This window comes from Cariama cristata, unplaced genomic scaffold, assembly GCF_000690535.1.
Source record: "Cariama cristata isolate BGI_N322 unplaced genomic scaffold, ASM69053v1 scaffold13242, whole genome shotgun sequence".
NCBI classification, from domain to species: domain Eukaryota; kingdom Metazoa; phylum Chordata; class Aves; order Cariamiformes; family Cariamidae; genus Cariama; species Cariama cristata.
In genome coordinates, this window is record NW_009605573.1 from 1 (window position 1) to 14871 (window position 14871).

The window sequence follows — 14871 nt, forward strand, 5'->3', positions numbered from 1 at the left end:
TTTTGTTTTGGTTTGGTTTTTTTTCCCCAGTTTTTCCGTAGGGTGTGGGTATTCTCATCTTTATTTCTTCACTGATATTTCCAATCGGGAGTTCTGGTTTTGCAGTTTATACAAAGACCTTGGCTTACTGTGCACTATATCTGAAGATGACAACGAAGAGCATCACTTGCCCCCAACCTTTTATTCCTTGATATATTTTCTCCTGTGGTTGAACTGATTTTATTGTTGTGGAAAGGGAAAATCAAAGCACAAGGTTAAGGAGCCTTTGCTTAAAAAGAAGGTGCTTAAAATAAGTGCTGTGGCTTAGTTCTAGATCTCAGGCTTAATGTTTCTTTTCCCACTTTATCCTTTGTCGGCTGTTGTCATCACATCTGGTTGATGGAGACCAATTTGAATTTAGTATTAATAGTTGTGGAACTGTGAGCTTGGTTCATCTAAACAATTCTGGCTTGCAAGTAGAGCTGCCTGTTACTAGCAAAGAATTAATGTATTTCAGGATGAGCTAACCTGAAGAATCTTTTTTCTTTTTCTTTTTTTTTTTTTTTAGAATACTGTTCAAGTACTTATATAGTATTTAACATATACATTAAAACACAGAGCGTACAGAAAATACAGCTATATAGTATAAAGAGAGGAGACGTGTTAGGAGAGTGAACAGACTCACAGTATTCAAGATGTGTCAGTAGCCTTATGAAAATGTAAACAGAAGAGCGCAGAAGAGCATGTCAGCCAAAAGGGTGAGATTTAGGTGCAGAAGTTGCTGAACAGGATAGTAAAGCCCTCCTTTACTTGAAGCATTTTCAGTGAAGCTGCTGAGAAGAGCCTCAAGAGTACTTGGTGGTCAACTCTGTTGTCATTTGTCTTTCTGAAGCCGATGCCTCTCTGTGCAGGGAGGTAGAAAGATTTGAGAGACAGCTGGAAAAACACGGAAGAGGTAGGGGTGTGGGGCATAGGGTTGTTATCTAAGCTCTTGCTGTTGTTCAGTGTAACATCTCCACATAATATGAAAGTTAGAGCAGACCGATGGCTTCTAAACTCTGAATACGTCAGTCCTAACTCCCAAAACGTGTTGTGGCTTACCACCGATCATTGCCAAACTTCTAATTGAAAATGTGGTTTCGAGGCCAGCTACAAATCCATATGATTATGGAGTGTTCCTGTCATGTTTTCAACAGCTGGACAGTTCCCTGAAAGCCAGCTGTGAGTAAATGTTGCATGAATTCTTCTGCAGGGAGTTACCTTTCATGCTGCTTTTTGCTGGAAAAAAATGTTTGAGGTTCAAGAGCATGTTAGGCAGTTACTGCATATGTACAGTATCTCCATGTTAAAATGTCCAAGCATCAGCCTTGCTCCAACCAACAAAAAGCAAAACAGAAAAAAGAAAAACCCAAACCACACCAAAAAAAACCCCCAAACCCAAATTTAAAGTATAAGTTGAAACTTCTGAATTGAGAGATTTGTGTGAAAAAACATCATTTTAAAAGAAAGATATGCTCTCCTCCATAGCTGTGTAATAATTTAAACTATGCTGTCTTGAAAGTGCACATTGTGTTTCTCTTTTGTCAATTTAACGATTTGCTGATTGTAATTTTTCCCTCCATGTTTGATAGGTAAAAAGGTCTTCTTACATAGTAATTTTGAGAAGTACCAGTGTTATGTACTAATCTTCAGATAAGGCACCTGCAGTCATGTCCAGCTATTTTAGATCCTCTAAACTCACAGGTATATATTCATAGAATCATAGAATATGGGACCCATAAGGGTCATCGAGTCCATGTATTGATAGATACATAGTGCAGGTTAGTTATTAAGTCACTGAGCATAGAGTGTTCATCTGCTATAGGATGTAAATTGCCAGAGTGCTTCATTTTAGGAAGGGCCTAGCTATCTGAAAACAGGGCTTAATTACTTAATACAGATACTGTTGCATTTGTGACAGAGGGACCAAGTACACTGGTAAGCAACTAAAACGGTGGAAGAGAAGTGATGACTTTACGGATTTTACATGTTTTGCTTGCACTATTACATTTTAGATTATTCTTTCAGTATGGCATAAGTAACAAATGGGGGATCAGGGATTTCTGGTGTTAGGTGTTGTGGAGAAGAATGTCAGCAAATGCATCAGCTGTAGGAAGGATTAAGTGGCAAAGAGTTACCCTTAAAATCAAACAAAGGCATCATCATTGATAACTTTTCTTTTCTGGAGCAGGTGTGCCTTTACATTTATGCAAACTTATTCTAGAAGGGGAAGACTAATTTTCTACTGGGGCAGAGTTTTCCTACTTCTTTTAATGTTGATTTTTGGATGCAAAATCCCCAAATTGTGGTAACTGACATTAAATATGTCATGTAAGCTGTAACATCACATGATTGTCCTTTTGAGTTTTGTCCTGTATTAGAAAATGTAGGTTTTGCTGCTGCATATACGCAGTGCAGAAATACCCACTGGTGGCTACTGGACAGTGTACAGAGATCTCTTTCTATATTTTACAAATCTCTGAAAAAACTCTCTAAGAAGTCACAAGTGCATGTGGAAGTCAGATATCTTTTCCTTTGGGATTGTTCAGTGGTGATGTGGCTTTCTCTTTCGGAAAGGGTCCTGTCACAAATGCAATGTTTGCTTGTTATTAGAACAGCAGTGAGGCTCCCGTGAGCTCTTTTTGCAATATAAGAATGTGAAGCCTACGTATGTAGTTAAATGTAATACTGTTCCTGGGATTTAGTTACTCCAAATAATGGATTTGCTTTCATAACTTCTTTGAATTGAAGTTCATTTGTTTCTGACAAAGCAACGATGACGCAAGGATGACTTTCATGAACGTTGTTCAAAGGTCTTGCAGTTCCGTATCAGTGAAGTACACAGAGGGTGCTAGTCATAGATGTTTATAAATGCTTTGGATATAATTTAGATTTGATGCTGTTAAACCTAAGATTCTTACAGCTTCCAATATGTTTCAGATCCAATGGCTGTCCCACCATCATACAGTGACTTGGGAAAGTCTGCCAGGGATGTTTTCAACAAGGGATATGGTAAGTAACATGACTGCAGTTTGATAACCTTTCATATTTTTTCATAGGCGTCTTGAAAATGACAATAAAGACATTAGTACCCAGAGATCCTCTGAATACCTTGTAGTAGGAATGTAGCAGAGGCCTGGAGCATCTAGCCCCTTCTGAATTTGAACTTTAGACATGTATCATGAAAATGCTGCAGTAGGCAAAGAGTTACAGGGGAAAGTTATGAGTTTGACTTAAGATGCACTCCAGAACTGTCTCTGAAGAATGCTGCATTTTTTACCTTCCAATATTTGTTTTTACAGGCATTAGATCAGTCAAACTCATGTAGATTGCCATAGAAAGCCATATGTTTTGAATAGCAACTAACAGATTCCTGAACTAGAGCGATCTTTATGTCAATCAGAATAGCCTATTGTCATAGCTATAGTGGAAATAATTTCACAATATTTGCATTCCTCTTCAAAGAACTTAAATGGAGAAATTCTGACATTAGTTCCTGTTCTGGGAGCAGTACTAAAAGCATTGACGTTTTTTATCTGGTTTTGTGAGCATGTAATAAAGATTGCATTTGTATCCCAAATCCATATGCTACATAAAATTAAAAAGCACTCTGGTCTGGTCTCTGCCACCATGGAGTTCAAGCTTTGCTAAAATTCAACTCAAGTTCCCTGCTTTAGTGTCAGGTGTTTCAGGCTTTTCTACTCTGTGCAAGGGCCAGGTATTTCCCTAGACTGATAGCAGATTAGAAAGAAAAAGAAGCAAGCAGTAGTATCTCTGTATACGGCACTGATTGAAGTAGGTTGAAACATATTTTTCTCGGACAAGGGAAAAAGAAAAAGTCCTGCCCTGCCATCAGAAATATAAAAGTAAATTGAGTAAATCAGAAGAAATGGTGACTGTATTGATTGGTCCCAGACACTTGATGAGGGGTGACTGTTAGGGCTATAAATTAGGAGGCCACCCACTTTGAATTGTTAAAATTCCTTCAGTCATTCCTCAGTAAGAGCAACAACTGTTGAAACATGAAAACAGGCTGTTTCAGGTCAGTGTTGTACCCTACCTGCTGTACTTTGGGTCCCTTGGAAATAAGCCTTGCTTGTGTATTGTGGTGAAACAAACACTGTGTGCTCTTCTGTTTTCAGGATTTGGAACGGTCAAGTTAGAGTTGAAGACCAAGTCTTCCAGTGGGGTGGTAAGTATTGAGGGCTTTCAACATCACCAGCATTGCAATGGAAGGACAAATTCCTGAACTGGTTGGTGGTAATAACTTGCTAGCAGGTGTTGCTTCTCTCTTTCAGTTCTCATTTTAAAAACCTGTAGCTGACTGAGGTATTCCTATAATGGTGTGGAACTGACGTAGCTGTACTTCTTTTCCTGTGGCATGCAAGAATTTTCACACATTTTGTTGCAGACATGTGGCTTTCCTCCCCATTCCCATTGCCACATCTCAAACATAGAGTTTCTTCACCCCAAATAGCTCTCATTTCTGCATATGAATGCAATTGAGTTTCTCTGCTGTTGTTGGTTTTTATAGGATTTTGAGTCCAGACTGACTTTTATCCAAAAGGTCAAGGGGCAAATAAGAGTCACAGTTTAACTTAACTTCATTTTCTCTCATCTCCACTGTGCTTACAATGCAAGACTTAAAACTAAATAGTTCTCCTGCAGTACTCTTTATGTAGAATTTGAGAGCATTTTATAGACATTAATCATGCTTTAGCACTTAAGGTAACTAGAAAATACTATGATACCTGCCCTAATGATGGAGAAGTAGAGCTTCCTCACGATTTCACAGGAGGGCTGGCAAGACCAGGAATGGATTTCACAATTTTTGGTCTTTAACCACAGGCATATATTGTTTACTGGATAAGCTTATTCTTACACTGAGTCTCAGTTCTGTGTGTGCTACCACTTGATGGTGTTCTGGTTGATAAACTGTGCTGCTTTTCAGCCTACTTCATAAGCACGTTTGCCTTAGCTCTCTCCTTCTCCTGAGTTCTTATCATGCAAATGGATAAGTCATTCCTTTTGTGTTACTGCATTCTGTCTCAGTTGAGCTTTTGATGGATGACTTGCATTGTGCACCAAGAACGTGTGAGCATGAGGAACTGTGGTCTCTATACTATGACTGCTACCAGTTACTGACATCTCATGATATGCACAGTTTTCCTGGCTGGAAGTTTTGATTCTCAAATAATAGGCTAATGGTTAATTATGGTGTCTTCTGAATGTGATGGAACGTGAACAACTGTATTAAGTTCTAAAACAGGCTTTTCCTTTTCCATGCAACTTGCGTGTTGGATGTTTATCCAGCTGGTAAGAATAGTGACTGTTTTGGCATGTTGGCTCTTTATTGCTTTGTCTGAAGTTTTCTGTGGTACATACTGTTGTTCATAAACTGTTCCATTGTTTTTAGTCATGTTATCATCCACAGCCTGAAGTTTGACTGTGTCCATAGATCTTAATCTGCTGTGTGATCCATGTATATAAAGCCGTTTGCAATCTTTGTCCAACAATCCACAATAAGAACACTGTAAAAACAGCAGGAGGGAAAACAAGATAGGTACAGTATTGATACAGTTGTCTGTTGCTTCAGGTTTTGTGCTTTGTTAGTGTTTCTAATGAGCATTCTGCTGCAACAAAATGGGGTTTTGGGGATGGAGCCGAGGTTAGGAACAAAGCATGATTGCACGTGATTTGGCCTAGTAAGTGCATGGTGTTCCTGAAGACACCAGCCACCATAAACTAGAAGGTCAGTGAGAAGCTGAGGTTGACTGCTGCTTTAGACTGGCGTGTGGCCAGAATGAGTTTTGATTTTTCAGCTAGAAAAAATTCAAGAAATACTTGTACATGAGATGGTTTGATGAGACTTCTCTAGTTTAGATAGTTAAAGATTGATGGCAGCAGATGCTGACTGTGTCCCTTCTGCTTCCAGAAGCAGATCCAGTTCTGACACCTGGCAAAATCCTCTGGCTTTTCATCATATGACAGCACAGGGGTTTTTTAACTTTGGCTGTGAGAAAAGCATTTTACAATCTCCTCTGCTTGGTCCGAGAAACAAATTAAGCCTTTTTAATCAGTTACCTGCCCTAAGATCAGAAGAAAGTTACTTCTGAATTCTCATGCAGGTTTGAGATGTCTTTACACTGAATTTGTGGAAGTGACATTAAAGCAGTGTGTAGCAGTTATGTTTTAAAGGATAGTCTAACACATCCTGACTTTCATAACGTATTTTTGTTAGCTGGTTAGATATGTTATAAAACTGCTGTGCATTAGCTCGAGTAAGTGTCTTTCCCCGCCACGGTGTGTAAGGAATGTTACATGACTGTACTTCCCTGGCATCATTTAAAGACAATCTTTGTACACTGCAAAGTCCAGAATTGTGAAAGTAATGTCCGCAGCATCCAGGAATACTGTCCTGGAATGAGATGGATCTGGAAAGTCAGGGTTCCAAAGCTTGGATGTGTTGGCCATGGATACTGCCATCTTCTAAGCACTGTATCTTTCAATATTTAAACTTCAAAAGAGGTGTAACTTGGAAATGTAATGGCAGATTAATTATCTTTCCTCAAGGAAAATATTTGACAGATGAGGACAACAAATGAGATCAGTTCTTGGATGCTTCTTAAAACCTAGCTCATATACCTTGAGCTTACTACTGCAAAAATACGCCTACTTACTGCTTTCTGCTTTGTTGTGCATGAAATACTGAGTGGGCTACCTCTGAGTTATTCCAGGAGGAGAGATGTTTATTGAGACTTCAAGTCCCCTGAATAACAGGAAGCTCTGATGTGTGGGGGACCAGCCAAGCAGCACAGGACAGCATGTTACAAAATACATACTATGCAAAATTCAAAGTTGTTGGTTCAGTGATGCCAGTCAGTGAAGGACCAGCCTGATGGAGAGATGTGAAGGTGCCACTGGGGTCAAGTTATTTTCTGATACTGTGAAGGAGAAAAGGTCTACAATTTCAAGGTGCCTTACAAAGGGGTGAACTAGCTTCTAAAGTGTAGTTGCTGGCTGAGGTAATGACAGAGAAGGTAGGTTGAGGGAGAAGTCATCAACATGGTGTATGAAGAGTTCTATGAAATGACAACAGTATAAAGGGTAGGGGGAACAACAATGTTAGGGTGCAGTATTTGGTGTGAAAAGCATCAATGATCATTCTCCAGAAGACATTTTCACTGCTGAAAGGTGGAAAAAGAAAAAAAGAATGAGAAGGAAGAAACACACGAATGTTTGGAGAAATGAAAGAGAAATCAATCTTTTTTGCTATTCATTTAGCAGCGTAAGTTGGATGTAGGATTACTTTTCATAAGGGAGAGAGGATTTCCAGGAAGGACTATAATGGATGCTATTTCATGCACAATTGGGACAGTACTGGTAAGATAATAAAGGGAATTAGAGGAGCTTGTGAGGATAAATCCAAGGATACAAGCAGCTTTGTATCCCAAGCAAGTATCTTTTTGTATCTGGGTATGGATCCATGTGAAGGTACAGAGCAAGTTGTGGAATGCTGAAATAACAATTGCTGCTTTGGAGTGGACAAAAGATGGTGTAAAAGGGCAGGGGGGAGTGCAGGGGAGGTTAGTGGATAAGTTACGAAAAAAGTGTTGTAAAAATTAGAGGCGGCGAGCAGGTAATCAAATCATGTTGCAGATGAAAAATGAAGATGTCAGGTCTTTTGTGTAATAGTGCTTTTTCCAACGTAAGCAAGTTCCAGGGCTCTATCAGCACACCTTAATAAAAGAAATATCCAGAACGGAGATGCCAAAAGGAGTAGCATTTTGTGACGCAAAAATAATTATTTTTGGTGGGGATAGGGAAGATGAGGATTATTTTGAGGGTTCTGTCAAAAGGCCTGAGGGTAGCAAGTGTGAGTGCTGGCCGTTGACAAGTGGAAAAACTCCATGTAATTAAATATCAGAGTGCTGAAACTCATGTTATGCTCTTGGCAGGAATTCACTGCAACTGGTTCTTCCAACACAGACACAGGCAAGGCTTCAGGCAGTCTAGAGACCAAATATAAGATCAAAGACTATGGACTTACATTCACCCAGAAGTGGAACACAGACAACACACTGGGAACAGAAGTTTCCATGGAGGATCAGGTAAGAGGAAGTAGATACTCTGAAGCATAAGATAATGATGCCAAAGGTAGCAAAAGTTCTGTGGTGCCCTCTGCCATGTATGGCCATCAATTTTTGTAGTTACAGTTTTGCACTTTTACCTGTGCTTTAAAATGAAAGATGCTGTCCAACTCAAAACAAGGGTGGGAAAGCTGAGACAGGTACATGGTTTGGCCTGTGAAGTAGTACTATGTCTTAAAAGAATATGTGTAGGTTCTGAGAGAGATTCTGGAGCTACCATATGGATTGTTGGAACCATAGGGAATAAGCAAACGTGAACTGAACAGTTTTCTTTCTTTAACAGAGTTTCTCAATTTTCTTATCAACGCCAGATTTGACACCTTCCTGTAATAACGTATCTGCAAAGCATGTGCTGTTATAGGGCATCATTGTGGGGAGAAAAGGTCCAAATTTTAATCCCTCTTCGTACAACATCTTCTGATTTCGTTGTAAAACATGTGGGAGACATTATGGTCATGTTTTGTCTCCTCTTTAGACAGGAAGTAGAGCTATAGTAGTGGAACGTAACAAATCATGTTTCAGCACAGTTGTGAGCAGACATCTCTGTGTTTCTTTGCAGTTGGCTGAAGGATTGAAGGTGGCTCTTGACACTACATTTGTACCAAACACAGGGTAAATATTTTCTGTACTTTTATCTTCAGAGTGCTAGAATTTCCCATAACTTTTAATTAGAAATGCTTCATTTGGTCACTGTGAAAATGCTTAAAATTTATTGTAGACTATTCTGCAGGAACTGTAGAATATTTTGAAGGCAATCGATAATAGCGGGCTCAGAAGGACAAGGTCTGCTAAAAATGATTCTTGAGGTTTTTCGCCATTGGCAAATTTGTTGTTTTGGAGTAGGTATTTTATTTTTGTAACTCTCCCCTTAACAGCTGAGCCTTACATGGACCACTTCACTTGTACCATCTTTGTCATGGTGATGACAGTCATACTGCCATCAGCTCAGTGCCTTAAGAAGACAAAACAATTTTATTTTTTTTTCCTGTTGTGTAGGCAAAACTGAATGAGGAGGTAGAACCGCATAGGTATTATGATAGGCAGTGGAATAGCACTTTTTTGTCTTTCTCAATTATCATGTATTTATTTTTCATAGGCAGTAGAGCAAAGGAGGGGTGTTTATGTCTGGATAATGCACAAAGCTTGAGACTGCTTTGTAAATAATTGGTGGTATTTCTTTTGTTGTTGGGGAAAGCCTATCAGAAAAATCTAGAGTTTGAAATTCTGCTTGGATGTAAGGAATTAGAAGCTAAGTCAAAAATGAGACCCCAGGCCTGGGTATGAGTGACAGGCAGCATGGTGTTCTGCCGTGTCTTCAGTGGGAGAGAAAGGCAGTGGGGGAGAGGATTAAGGAGGTGATAAAATTTTGTCTCAGTTATGTTAAGTTTGAATTAATAACAAAATGAGCACAAAGATGCATTGGAGAGAGAGGAAGAGGCTTCTCCAGAGGGACAGAAAAAGGCTGACTAAGTGGATGATGTCTGGAGGATGAGGAAATTCATTTTTGATAGAGGAGACTGGTATCCAGCAGTGAAGAAGGAAGGAAAGCAAGCACTGCACATGAAGGAAAGGTAGAGAGAACCAAGCAGACAAAAAGTCACTGAAGGACAGAAAGGCAAGCTATCGATGTGGGATGTCATGGGTGCTCCTGAAAGAAACTGATGCCATAATGCATTGCATTCACTTATGGAGAACAAAATTTGAAACCTGATGGTTTTTAGAGCATTAAGCAGAAACGCTTCTGGTTTTTTTGTTTCTTGAGGATTTTAAGGAGTTTGAGATAGTGGTGGAAGAAGTAGCACCACATAAATACACATAATACCAGTATTACCCTTATCCCATGCCCTCTTCAGTCAGCAGTTTTAAGTAGGCATTACAGACATTTAATTAACTGGCCTTAAGGGACATACCTATGTGAATAAAACTACATATAATACATACTTGTATTCTACCAGGGATAAAATGGCATGTTTCTCTCTGCAGGAAGAAGAGTGGAAAGTTGAAGACCTCCTACAAAAGAGAATATGTAAATCTAGGCTGCAACATAGACATTGATCTCTCTGGACCAACTATCTATGGCTGGGCAGTGTTGGGCTATGAAGGCTGGCTTGCTGGCTACCAGATGGCTTTTGATACAGCCAAGTCTAAGCTTTCGCAAAATAACTTTGCCTTGGGATATAAGGCAGGAGACTTTCAGCTGCACACTAATGTGTAAGTATTATTTGAGCCTAGAAAAACATTATCAGAGAAGCCAACCTAGATGAATAGTGAGCATTAACAGAGTTAGGTGAGAGGTGAGTGGATGGAAGGAGATGCTGATTTGTTTCAAAATAATTTATATTTGGTATTTTCATCTTCAGTACAACTAAAGCAGGGACAACTTTCCAAGTCGTGGCTGTCTTTTGAGACCTTGTTTCAGGGTAATTTTGGTTTTTTTAAGATAGTGGCGTAAAGGCACTTTATATGGTTAATTTGGAATTAAAATCTCTAAACTTTAACTTCTATTTTGGCACTACATAAAAGAGCCTTCAGTTAAGCTACTGTACCTTCCCCCTGTCCCCACCAGACAGAAAGCTTCTGGCTCAGAAATGCCTGAAGTGGAGGAGAGGTGTGTGTTGTGTTGTGGTTGAGTGTTTCCAGCTGTCATCACAGTGTAGCTCTAGTCTTGGCATTCAGATGTTCTGAGAGTCTTTGAAGATAGTATGTTTAAACAACTGCAATGCAGTAACATTGTTTTCAGTCTCATCATTACCATAAGTGCCTTAAGTCTCCTTCTGGATTTGTCCCTTTATGCATTATCGCAGGCTTGCTTTCCTAAGTTGAGGCAAGCAAGTTATCTGGTTTGTTTGTTTTTTTTTTGTCAGAACCTCAAACCGTAGGCCTCGACTGTTGGAAAGTCGTGTTCTGTTCTGCAAGCAAAACTTATGTTTGGGGTAAAAAATGTAAGCTGGAGTCTACCAGCTCCAGCTAGGAAGTAGATGAGATGTCTGGGGAAGTATTGGAGCTCTTGGTTCATTTTAAGAGATAATGATCAAATGATTTGGGGAAAGGGTTAATCTAAAGAGTTAACTATTTACTAAACAAGGCAAGGCTTGACACACTTATATCTGTTACCAACAGGAATGATGGCACCGAGTTTGGTGGGTCTATTTATCAGAAGGTTAATAACAAAGTTGAGACATCAGTCAATCTTGCGTGGACTGCTGGCAGTAACAACACACGTTTTGGTATTGCTGCTAAGTACCAACTGGATGAGAAGACTTCCATTGTGGTAAGAATTTTGTTACAGGAACAAGTATTTCAAGCTCCCTTAAATACTGAAAATTTGTGGTATGAAGTAGTTGCTTTAAATAGTTACTGAGAAAGAACAGTTGATGGCAAATTGTGTCTTCTCTTGTGGTTCAAATTTAAATTGGGACCTCACAGGTCATATTTGTGAAATGATGAAAAACTATGTTTTGTCCATAGTGAAATAGTCACTAGTCTGACTAGTGTGCTTGGAGCCTATGCAAAAATGTATTTTCAAAAGGTAATAAGAGGATGCAGTGTCCTTTTAATTCTTATCTAATGCATTACTGGATGAAGAGGGGAACGTTGCCAGCAAGGATGAGCAAAAGGCAGAGGTACTTAATGCCACCTTTGCCTCAGTCTTTAATAGCCAGACCAGTTATCCTCAAGGCAGCCAATCCTCCGAGCTGGATGAAACGTGTGGGGAACAGAATAATCCCCCCATTATCCAGGAGGAAGCAGTTAGCGATCTGCTGCTCCACCTAGACATGAACAAATCTATGGGGCCGGGTGGGATTCACTCGAGGATACTGAAGGAGCTGGTGGATGTGCTAACCAAACCACTCTTCATCATCTACCAGCAGTCCTGGCTAACTGGGGAGGTCCCAGACGACTGATTCTATAATGTAAAACTGTACTACAGTAAAATGATGGCAGTTCAGCTGAGCTTACAGCCTTCTCCTAACAATTGGTTAACGCTTGAAAGTCAGCTGAGGTCCCTAGATAATGTTGTTACTGTCGCTTGCAAATTCTTGCAGAAATGTTACAACAAAAAAAAAAAAAAGAAAAAAAAAAAAAGCTGAGAGGTAGGTTCAGGAGACAAAACATGTCCATGGGGAAGTGACTGAATAAAAGTAACTGTGTACATTCTAAAACTTAAGAACTGAATCATAGAATCACAGAATCATGATGGTTGCAAGAGAACTCAAAGATCATCAAGTCCAACCGTATACCCGATGCCACCATGCCTGCTAAATCCACTAAACCATGTCTTGAAGCACCACATCTAAACATTTTTTGAACATCTCCAGGGACGATGACTCCACCACCTCCCTGGGGAGCCTGTTCCAATGCCTAACAACTCTTACAGTGAAGAAGTTCTTTCTAATGTCCAGCCTGAACCTCCCCTGGCGCAACTTGAGACCGTTTCCTCTTGTCCTATTGCTAGTTACCGGGGAGAACAGACCAACCCCCACCTCACTACACCCTCCTTTCAGGTAGTTGTAGAGGGCGATAAGGTCTCCCCTCAGCCTTCTTTTCTCCAGACTAAACAACCCCAGCTCCCTCCACCGCTCCTCGTAAGACTTTTTCTCCAGTGCCTTAACCACCTTCGTTGCCCTTCTCTGAACACGCATCAGCACCTCAATGTCCTCCTTGTAGTGAGGGGCCCAAAACTGGACACAGTATTCAAGGTGCGGCCTCACCAGCACAGAGTACAAAGGGATGATCACTTCCCTGGTCCTGCTGGCTGCACTGTTTCCGATTTAGGCCAGGGTGCTGTTTGCGTTCTTGGCTCACAGGCCAGGATGCTGTTGGCCTTCTTGGCCGCCTGGGCACACTACTGGCTCATGTTCAGCCGGCTGTCGACCCACACCCCCAGGTCTTTTTCTGCTGGGCAGCTTTCCAGCCGCTCGTCCCCAGGCCTGTAGCGTTGCATGGGGTTGTTGTGACCCAAGTGCCGGACCCGACGCTTGGTCTTGTTGAACCTCATACAGCTGGTCTCAGCCCATCAATCCAGCCTGTCCAGACCCCTCTGTACAGCCTTCCTACCCTCAAGCAGATCAACACTCCCACCCAGCTTGGTGTCATCTGCAAACTGACTGAGGGTGCACTCGATCCCCTTGTCCACATCATCAGTGAAGATGTTAAACAGAACTGGCCCCAACGTTGAGCCCTGAGGAACACCACTGGCAACCGGCCGCCAGCTGGACTTAGCTCCATTCACAACCACTCTCTGGGCATGCCCAGCCAGCCAGTTTTTCACCCAGTGAAGTAGCAAGCATGTGTTACGCTTCAAAACAAGAATTAGTTCCAGGACAATTCAGCCAAAATGAAAGATGGGAAATACTACTGTGAACAGCTCAAAACTTAGTAATGCAAAAATGGCTTTGCGTATTCATGTATTTCTTGCTTATTAAAAAAAAATCACTACTAAGCAATTTGTGAACAGGGGTTTGTGAACACGACAGACTTCATTGGCAACTAAGTAACTAGCCCTTTAAAGAATGTAAAAAGACAATGCTGGGGGCAGTGAAGGACAGGGTGGCATTTTATGTAGGCCTAAGGGGTCACAATATGAGACAAAGATTGGAGCTGTTACTTAAGCTGGAAACTCTTGAGGAGAAGAGGAAAAGATTAGAATATGCCCCTGGTAGAGGTTAGTCTACAAGTAGCTGAAAGAACTAATGCATAAGCCACCTTCTCAGGGCACTGGGACAATTCTGTCTGAATATTGGTACACAGTGTATAAATATTGTGATTTCTTTTTTCCTGTAGGCTAAAGTGAATAATGCCAGCCTGATTGGAATGGGTTACACTCATGCCCTGCGACCTGGTACGTAAGTCTAACTGGTAGCAGCAAATAGTTATTTTAAGGTCATCTCTAGAACAGAATAGATAAACCAATTAGGTAAAAATCTTACGTAGGCCCATAGAAGTAAAGGATGTGTATGTACAGAAGTTCCTATAGCAACTAATAGACATTAGTGAGACTTAAGTACTTGAGAGAGGGCGTTGTACAGGGATATCAGTGTATGAAGGGTGTCATTATTTGCTTTTCTAGGTGTAAAGCTGACCCTCTCAGGCTTGATTGATGGCAAGAATTTCAGTGCTGGAGGTCACAAAGTTGGGCTGGGATTTGAGCTGGAAGCTTAATGCAGCTTTAAGTAAAACAACAGGTGGTGCTCTGGAAGATGAAGGAAAAGTGTACCCAGTGTGTTTCGGCCTTAATATTACTCGGAAATTTCAAGACGTGAACTTTATACTCTTCCAAAGAATCATTTTAACCCAACACTGCAGTCCAGAGAGTGCCAGCACATCAAAGGAAGATACTTGAAGGCATGCATGGAAGTTGTGATGTTTGTGCCACATTTCACTTCATTTTCCCCTATTTTAAATCTGTTCCTAAAAAACAGGAGAAAATCCCCCCTTGCCCCATTACTGTATTGCATCCTGCATGTCCTGTACTTCACAACCTTTTATAAAAAAGGTGGTCTCTGTGCTGTAGTGGAAATTTGGGTTTACATCAGAATGAAATAAACTGGTCACAGTTGGAACATAATGTTGGTGTGTCTTGTCTCTCAGAAAGGTTCAGACAAGCTGTGGTGGTTTTTGGTTTGGTTGGGGGTTTTTTTGGTGCAACTTGAAGCATGGTTGAGAGAGAACTGCACATGCTTTGTTCAACTATACGTATACA

The 14871-nt window shown here is 40.6% G+C and overlaps 1 protein-coding gene across 3 annotated transcripts; it reads left to right on the forward strand.

The window, feature by feature from the left end:
- Positions 1–1688: 1688 nt before the first annotated feature.
- Positions 1689–14733, forward strand: VDAC3 (voltage-dependent anion channel 3). 3 transcript variants are annotated; one of them, XM_009696020.1, is made up of 9 exons: positions 1689–1722; positions 2959–3030; positions 4161–4210; positions 7977–8129; positions 8728–8780; positions 10152–10379; positions 11289–11439; positions 13953–14010; positions 14239–14733. In XM_009696020.1, the coding sequence occupies exons 1-9, from the start codon at positions 1689–1691 to the stop codon at positions 14328–14330; spliced, it is 891 nt and encodes a 296-aa protein (XP_009694322.1). In that variant the 3' UTR covers positions 14331–14733. The 3 variants fall into 3 exon arrangements, with proteins under 3 accessions (XP_009694322.1, XP_009694323.1, XP_009694325.1); XM_009696021.1 differs by lacking the exon at positions 1689–1722 and adding an exon at positions 5332–5334 and having other exon boundaries at positions 2964–3030; XM_009696023.1 differs by lacking the exon at positions 1689–1722 and adding an exon at positions 5874–5876 and having other exon boundaries at positions 2964–3030.
- The last annotated feature ends 138 nt before the right edge of the window (positions 14734–14871 follow it).

Coding starts and splice junctions, on each gene's coding strand:
- VDAC3 (XM_009696020.1), top strand. CDS start 1,689: ATGTCCAGCTATTTTAGATCCTCTAAACTCACAG. Junction 3,031..4,160: donor TGTTTTCAACAAGGGATATG/GTAAGTAACATG, acceptor TTCTGTTTTCAG/GATTTGGAACGGTCAAGTTA. Junction 4,211..7,976: donor CCAAGTCTTCCAGTGGGGTG/GTAAGTATTGAG, acceptor TGCTCTTGGCAG/GAATTCACTGCAACTGGTTC.